Below are 8,560 nucleotides of genomic sequence, written 5' to 3'. Positions count from 1 at the left end.
CTGTACGGATCCATCAAAGTTAGAGGTAGTAAAATCATGGCCTACTAACTCGAGGAATCTACATGATCTAAGAAGCTTTATTGGTATGTGCGCATACTATAGACACTTCATAGAAAAATTCTCCCAAGTAGCAGGACCACTGGATGACTTAACTAAAAAGAACGTTAAGTATATATGGACTGCTAAAGAGCAAAATGCTTTTGACAAGTTCAAGGAGAAGCTTACCTCTCAACCAGTCCTCATGCTTCCCGATCTCTCAAAGCCGTTTGAGGTCAAATATGATGCTTGTGGTGATTGCCTTGGAGCAGTTTTGCTTCAAGAAGGGCATACCATAGCATATGAGAGATTCAATACCTAGGTCATATTATCTCTCAAGATGGTATTTGTACGGATCCATCAAAGTTACAGGTAGTAAAATCATGGCCTACTAACTCGAGGAATCTACATGATCTAAGAAGCTTTATTGGTATGTGCGCATACTATAGACACTTCATAGAAAAATTCTCCCAAGTAGCAGGACCACTGGATGACTTAACTAAAAAGAACGTTAAGTATATATGGACTGCTAAAGAGCAAAATGCTTTTGACAAGTTCAAGGAGAAGCTTACCTCTCAACCAGTCCTCATGCTTCCCGATCTCTCAAAGCCGTTTGAGGTCAAGTTTGAGGTCAAATATGATGCTTGTGGTGATTGCCTTGGAGCAGTTTTGCTTCAAGAAGGGCATACCATAGCATATGAGAGCCGAAGACTCAATACAGATGAACGCGTTGATGGGGGAAGGGATAGCCAGATGCAAACACTCCATCATCCCACATCTCACACAGCTCTAGACACCTTGCCGAAGGGTTTTCTCGATCAATACATACAACAAAATCACCAAAATTTGCTGCATCAGCTTCGATTATCAAATATCATCATCTCAAATCGGTACACAAGCTCCTGCACAAGCATTCCAAGCTCTCCTGCTCATCCATGCAAGCTTGCAGAGGCATGGTTTCAGGAGGAGACCCTCTTGACCCTACTTGAGAAGCCCATCTCCCAACTTCTCCGACCATCTCCACCCGCCTACATGGGGAGGCACCCATAGAGAATGGAGATGCATACCCTCCTTCACTCCTCTCAACCCCCTTTGATGACTCTCCTCGTGAGCTCCCAGACAACAGGGGCCCTCACGCACTTGAAATCGGCTTCGCTTACCTCTGGAGACGGTAGCCACTTCCAGCCTGGTCGTGCTCCTCTCTGGCTTGCACTCCCCTTTTGAGCTGCCCCTTGGTGTTCTTCACCCTTGCACACCTAGCTCGCAACCCGTTGGGTGCCCTATAAAATCAAGGCACTATAAGAAACAATACTCCTGATAAAGAGCTCATCAAGAACCATATGCACGCTCAGGTGACTCAATGAGAACTGGGCATTCTATAGTGTATCATCATTGCCCTCCCCTCTAGTTGAGCACTTATGCTCAACCATAGCACTACAATGAAACAAAAACCAAACGACAACCGAGATATATCTAGAACCTTCAAGAATTGATAACAGCTATGTACACTATACAACAAGCCACTCTTCTATGGCTAGCCTCCTGGATCAAAGGGATAGCTCCAATCAAGCTGTATTACATGCCACCTCGCATCCGGATGCCAGATAAACATGGCATATTGTCCCTTCCCATGTAAAACAGTCAGACCTCGATATAAACCCTCACTAGCAGCGCATATGGTAAGCCCAAAAGTCTTGTCCTTGTCACCATGGGCAAGAAAACCTGTAAAGGAATCAACAAGGCCCGAACTACACTCCATTATGCGTGTATTTTCCTTATGAGCATACGTGGTAGCCACTTGGGCCTCCAAAAAACTATCAAGAGCATATATCCCGGCAAAGAGGCACACAAAGGCTTTGTACACACTACTAGCATTTGCATTTGCATCATGATCTATAGAAGGGCTCTTCACTTGAAAAAGAGGCATATCTTCATTAAGCAAACTCTCCAAAACTTCAAAATCGACCTCGCTAGATATGCATACATCAATCCGAGGTGAAATAGGAGGAACATCACCCGTCTCAAATAAGAGATTATAAAAAAAAACAAAGTCATTACATCTGCCATCAGCATGGCCCTCATCCTCTAAGACCACCTTACCTGGGCCCTCGTTGCTACAAAGAAACTTTGACTCTACACTCATCATATCTCTGACTCCTCTTTGCAGCATATGCTTAGCAAGAGAGAGAAAGGGCTGCCCTCCCTCCTGCTGTGGCTTCTCATCAAGAGGTACACGTTCACTCAGAACATCAGCATCGTCAACCCTCTTATGACTGTCTTCATGCAAGGCTTCTAAGGCAACACTACCTTCCTTGCATGAAGGACTGGTAACAAACTCTTCCTCAGGTAAAAAATCGACCTCTTCTTGTGTGACATGTAAGAATCAGAATCAGAATCACCAGTATCCGGCTCAGACAAGCTCCAGACCTGTGTAGCCCTTACCAAGTCTTTGCGTAGAGCTGAAACATCCAAATCATAAACATCACCACAACATGGGTCGTACATCTCAGACAAGCCCTCCTTGTCCTCCCTGAGATCTAATTCACTCTCAATCTCATAGCCATTGCTGCCTCTATGGATAGCTACATCATCCCAGTCATAAAGATCATGAAAAATTATATCAGGTATATCAAAGACACATTCCTTGTCATGAGACAATAGTTGCTCATCTACAAAAGCCACCTTGTGCTTGGCATATACATAAGGAGAATCATCGCTTTTCTCACAATCATCAATGTCCATAGCGAGAGGTAAAGAGCTCATAAATTGCCAAACATCAGAGGAAAAGCCAGATGCACTGCACTTCAGATCATTTATCTTACATGAGCCTTCTTGCCTATGAAAAGTCTCCAGAACTTGGTTCCCTTCCCTGCCATTATAAAATTCATCTGGACATTTTGTTATGATGTCCCTCATGTAGAGAGAGAGGTCGAATATCATAGATTCATCACTAGAGGACTCCTCATCAGCAAACACTCCAACAAGCGGAAAACAATCTATAGACTTGTCAATCGAAAACAAGCTTGCACTACAATCATCAAATTCCAAATCACTACAATAACCACTCTCGAATAACTCATCACCATCATTTATCTGGCATGGAGCATCATCAGCCATTTGCAAATCCCTCTCTGCCCGCAAAGCTGATAGACGATGTGCATTATCATCACAGACATCCTCAAATTGGCTATGCAACATTTTTCAAAACTCATCTTGCAATGACTCGAAAGCAATTTCAACAGAACTTTCTACTAAATCTTGTGGCTTTGGCAACCTCCAATAACGCATCAGCAATGAAACCTTCAAGGCGGTCTAGCTATACCACCAATCCTCGGGGAGCATATACAAAAAAACAAACCCATCATGGGACAAACCCTAAGATGCATAATTTGCTTTCGCCATATCATCTTGAATTTCCAATCTCGTCATCTCCTGCTCAACCTGCATTATCCACAGCCTTATACATTCCTCATTTGTTTCACAAAAATATACATTATTTTTTCCTGGCAGATTCGAACCAACATAGCGTTTCAACAATGCGTGCTTCATCAACCTCCAACTTACTGGACATGCTCAGGAAGTTCAACATAGAACTGCCAAGCACCTTTCCGCAATTTTTGATACATGAAGTCGGCCATTGCCTCATCATCAAAAATACCACGATCATACATTTCATTTTCTGCAAAAAACACCCAAGCTTGTACAATTTCATCTTCTCTTCCAAAAAAAAGTACATGAGCATCCTTATTTGCAGCCATTCTTGACAAATCAGATCAGCTTACAACTGCAAAAAAACCCTGGGTGCACGACCGGCAAAAACCTTCATCCCCAGCGGGATCGCCAAAAGATGACGGGGGAAGGGATGGCCAGACGCACACACTCTAGCATCCCACATCTGACACAGCTCTAGACACCTTGCCGAAGGGTTTTCGCGATCAATACATACAACAAAATCACCAAAATCTGCTGCATCAGCTTCGAGTATCAAATATCATCATCTCAAATCGGTACAAGAGCTCCTGCACAAGCATTCAAAGCTCTCTTGCTCATCCATGCAAGCTTGCACATGCATGGTTTCAGGAGGAGACCCTCTTGACCCTACTTCAGAAGCCCGTCTCCCAACTTCTCCCAACCATCTCCACCCGCCTACACGGGGAGGCACCCACAGAGAAGGGAGATGCAGACCCTCCTTCACTCCTGTCAACCCCCTTTGATGACTCTCCTTGTGAGCTCCCAGACAACAGGGGCCCTCACGTACTTGAACTCGGCTTCGCTTACCTCTGCAGACGGCAGCCACTTCCAGCCTGGACGCACTCCTCTCTGGCTTGCACTCCCCTTTTGAGCTGCCCCTTGGCGTTCTTCACCCTTACGCACCCAGCTCGCAACCTGTTGGCCTCCCTTGCCACCGCAATCTCGTGCCCATGCTCCCCATGCTCCCCATACTACCAACTGTTTTTACTTTTTTCAAGCCTCTCCTTCCCACAACATGAATTTCAACCAAAGCAATGGCCAAGCTTCAAGGTGCTAGCATACGTGATTATATTTAGAAGAACACCTTTTCCTCACAAATGACAAAAATAGCCCAATGCTTCCTCGCCACAGTGATGTCGAGCATATAGTGCAACCAATGCGCTCCCAGTGATACTTTTTGAAAAAATATCCATCAAGAACTTCTATTGCTTTCATGAGAGTACCATATTGACATGCATATCAAACAAAGCATTGCCGAGTAGTACATCTCTCCCAACGGTCCCTAACTAGCAACCCGATTGTGAGCGTTTTCATCCATCTCACGTAGGGCCACTGCTGGCGTTTTAACGTACAAGCATAGGTGATGGGGTTTCAAAAATGGCATTCCTACACGTTTGGTTAAAGCATTTCTGAGCTTTGTTGTCATCTCCATGTCAGGTGCCCTATAAAATCAAGGCACTATAAGAAACAATACTTCTGATAAAGAGCTCATCAAGAACCATATGCACGCTCAGGTGAGTCAACAAGAACTGAGCATTCTATAGCATATCAGCATCTTGGGCATTTATGAGAAAGAGATTTTAGCTATTCTACATGCCCTATACACATGGAAGCACTACCTATTGGGGACCCTATTCATCCTACAAACCGACCACCAAATTCTCAAGTATTTCAAGAAACCAAGCTTTCCGACAAATAAACAAGGTGGGAAAATTTTATTTTGCAATTCAATTTCCATATTTCCCACATTGCTGGTAAGCACAATCAAGTGGCTGATGCACTTTCACGACGACCAAAAATTAATGCGGTGTCTATAGCTACTCACAATGATCTATCTTCTATGATAGATGAGTATGCTACTGACCCTGACTTTAGAGACATAATGTCAGCCCTTGCTTTGGGGAAGAAAGAGGAACCATTCACCTTGCAAGATGGTTATCTTCTCCACGGAAATAGGCTATGTGTTACACATTCCCTTTGTGAGAAAGTTATGTATGAATCCCATGCTCCTCCCTATGCGGGGCATAAAGGTTTTCAACCTACTCTTTGAGGAGTAGAGACGTATTTCTATTGGCCTACCATGAAAGTGGACATACAAGAGTATGTTTCAAGATGTGTAGTATGCCAAAAGACCAAGTATGATAGAGGGAAGCAACCTGGATTACTCAATCCATTGCCTATCCCAAATTCACCATGGGAGAGTATATCCATGGATTTCATCTTTGAATTACCCAAGTATATCCATGGGAATACGGGAATATGGACAATAGTTGACATATTCAGCAAGAAAGCACATTTTATTCCTATCAAAAAGACTATTAAGGCACATCAAATGGCAACTCTCTTCATATCACAAATTTTCAAACACCATGGGTTACCCACATCCATTGTGTTAGATAGAGATCCTAGAATGACCAGTAATTTCTAGAAAGTTCTCTTTGAAAATCTAGGAACAAGACTGAATTTCTCTTCGGCCTATCACCCACAAACGGATGGCCAAAGTGAGATAGCCAATCTTATATTACTCAATCTACCAAAGACTTATGTTACAGAAGTAGATCAACGCTCACAATGGGAAAAGTACTTACCACTTGTAGAGTATGCTTACAATAATACTGTACATACTTCTACGGGAAAGGCACCTTTTGAGATCATTGAGGGAAGACCTAAAAGTCCCTTGCTACTCAAAGTACATGGGAAGATCTTTGCCACACTGATGAGTATAGCCGTGACCTACAAAATATCCATCTCTCAACAAAGGCAAAAAGCTGTTGCTGATAAGCACAGAAGGGCCTTAATGTTCAAAGAAAATGATCGGGTCTTACTTCTGTTTCCTAAGGCTCGATTAAGGCAAACTATGGGCAAAAATCCTACGGTCCATCAAAAGTATAATGCTAAGCTAGAAAAAAGATACTATGGTCCTTTTCAAATATTGAAGCCTATCAATGAGATGGATTACCAACTCAAATTTCCCAACCATTGGCTCATACATAATGCTTTTCATGTGAGCCTACTCAAGCCCTACAAAGGAGAGCCACCAAGTGAACCAATTATTGAAGACCCTCCCAAAGTTGAAGACCAAGAAGAGGTGCTACAACCCAAAGCTATCCTTTGGCATGAAGACAAGGTACTACGACATGGCAAGATTATATGACGGTATCTTATTAAGCTCAAAAATTATCCTTTTGAAGATGCTAGATGGATGCAAGGAATACAGTTTAAGGGTAGTACGAACCTTGTCAATGCTTACAATGCTACATTAGAGTAAGCAAATGTACAATTAGACTAGTTCTCTTTTTAATTGTGCATAAATTTAACTAGTATGCATGCTTAGAATCATGTTTGTGATGACGACGTCTCTCAAACACCAATTAGAATTTGTCACTCTACTTTGGGAGAATGAAATGGACTAAAGAGAAGACATGCTTATGGAAGCTATCTCTCCCAAGCACCAAATGGATTAGTCATCCATCTTGGAAAGATGTCGTAGGGTAAAAAGTGATCCTCTACCCGCTAAGTAAAATTGATTAATGACTAAGGCTTTATCTCTTCTACCTCAAAGTCGAGGACGACTATGATTTCAAGAGAGAGGCAATGTCATAAAATCTAATATCTAACCAACCCAAATGATTTTCTCATATTAAATTGATCACTTAATGTGGGAGAATAAACGGGAACAAGGGTTAAGATATAGACATGTGCTTATAAATCTATCTCAACACAGGGACAATGGTAAAGGGGCCCAAATGAGAAATGGTCTATCAAAGAGCAAGGCTAACCAATGGAGCATAAGACCTTTGGGTTAGCTTCATTGAAGACCTCCAATAATGAGTGTAAAAGTCATGTGACCTTAGGTAAGCTAGGGTTGTGCTTGAGGTGGGAACCCGGCCCAAGCTTAGGGTGCTTGTCATGCTTGATGACTAAGGTGCTTGATGATTGAGGTGATTGAGATGCTTGAGGGGCTTGACGATTGAGATGTTTGAGGTGCTTGACATACTTAGATTCTAGGGTTGTACTTGAGGTGAGAACCCAACCCAAGATTAAAGTGCTTAAGGGCTAAGATTGTGGTGGGAACTGGGCCTATGCATGAGGGGCTTGAGGTGTCAAAAAGTCAAATCCAATCCCTACAAGGAGGGGGCGAGCCCTACAAGAGGGGGGATGAGAGAGAACACTCACACACTCACACAAGGCCTACTTGGTACAAAGAAAGCATAAGGGACACTTGTAAATTTCCTCCTTATGTTGCCCTCATGGTGTGCTTGAAGCCTATTGGTTGGCCACCCAAGGGGTCCAATGATAATTTATGAGATTTAATTAAATGATTTTGCATTTATCAAGTCCTCTCTCTCAAGGGGGAAAGTGGGACACTTATCCCAAGGCTACCCTTGTTGTTTGGTATGACTCCTACTTATGATTGGCTAGGCCTGGAAGGGTCCAATGAGCTTCAAGCATGAGCTACAAGGGGGGATTGACCCAAGCAAACTAGGGGGTTGCTTAGGGGTATCCTCACCCACACACACTCACACACACTCTCATTGTGTACTATGCAAAGTGCAAGAGCTACCTCTCCTTCTCCAAGCAAGTAGAGTTTGAGAGCCTACACCAACACTCTTGGTACGGAGTGAAAATCCAACCAAGAGCTATGCTTCAATGCTTAAGCTTGCCATCTTCTCCTTCTTCATTACTATGCTATTATATATGCTAGCAAGAAGAGTTATGATAAGTGAGGAACTAATTCTTTCTCCTATGAAATGTTTCTTTTTCCTCTTCCCTACCCTCATTCCCTGCTAGCTCTCTCCACCTTTGAAGGCGTTTGAGGTCTTGGGATAGTTAAAGCTGTCTTCAAAGTTTATGTTATGCTTGTGATGCTTGAAGCTTTCCATCTTCATTGCATCACCTAGGTCACAAGGAACACAAAGATTGTATTGTAACAAGTCTCTCTTAATGGGAGAAATTATAATACAAATGCCTATTGGAGGGGGTACCGACTCCACATAAATCTGGTCCTCAACTGTTGTCATGTTCTCTAAATCCTCTCTCTTGCAAAAGTATT

The 8,560-nt window shown here is 42.9% G+C and overlaps 2 protein-coding genes across 2 annotated transcripts; both read right to left on the bottom strand.

Moving 5' to 3' along the window:
• Window positions 1–1,121: 1,121 nt before the first annotated feature.
• LOC147419713 (uncharacterized) lies at window positions 1,122–2,259 on the bottom strand. Its single transcript, XM_086505980.1, has one exon. The coding sequence runs from the start codon at window positions 2,204–2,206 to the stop codon at window positions 1,571–1,573; it is 636 nt and encodes a 211-aa protein (XP_086362106.1). The 5' UTR covers window positions 2,207–2,259; the 3' UTR covers window positions 1,122–1,570.
• A 69-nt stretch (window positions 2,260–2,328) lies between these two features.
• On the bottom strand, window positions 2,329–3,234 carry LOC147419712 (uncharacterized). The gene has a single exon (XM_086505982.1). It carries the CDS (start codon window positions 3,232–3,234, stop codon window positions 2,329–2,331), a length of 906 nt encoding a protein of 301 aa, XP_086362108.1.
• Window positions 3,235–8,560: the final 5,326 nt, after the last annotated feature.

This window comes from Adiantum capillus-veneris, chromosome 29, assembly GCF_014529385.1.
Source record: "Adiantum capillus-veneris isolate H3 chromosome 29, ASM1452938v2, whole genome shotgun sequence".
In the NCBI taxonomy this organism is placed as follows: Eukaryota; Viridiplantae; Streptophyta; class Polypodiopsida; order Polypodiales; family Pteridaceae; genus Adiantum; species Adiantum capillus-veneris.
The sequence above is the reverse complement of the archived record's forward strand: the minus strand, read 5'-3'. Positions and strand labels throughout refer to the sequence as shown.

Excerpts from the sequence above, each read along its gene's own strand:
- LOC147419713 (XM_086505980.1), bottom strand. The coding sequence starts at position 2,206 with ATGCTGCAAAGAGGAGTCAGAGATATGATGAGTGTAGAGTCAAAGTTT.
- LOC147419712 (XM_086505982.1), bottom strand. The coding sequence starts at position 3,234 with ATGTTGCATAGCCAATTTGAGGATGTCTGTGATGATAATGCACATCGT.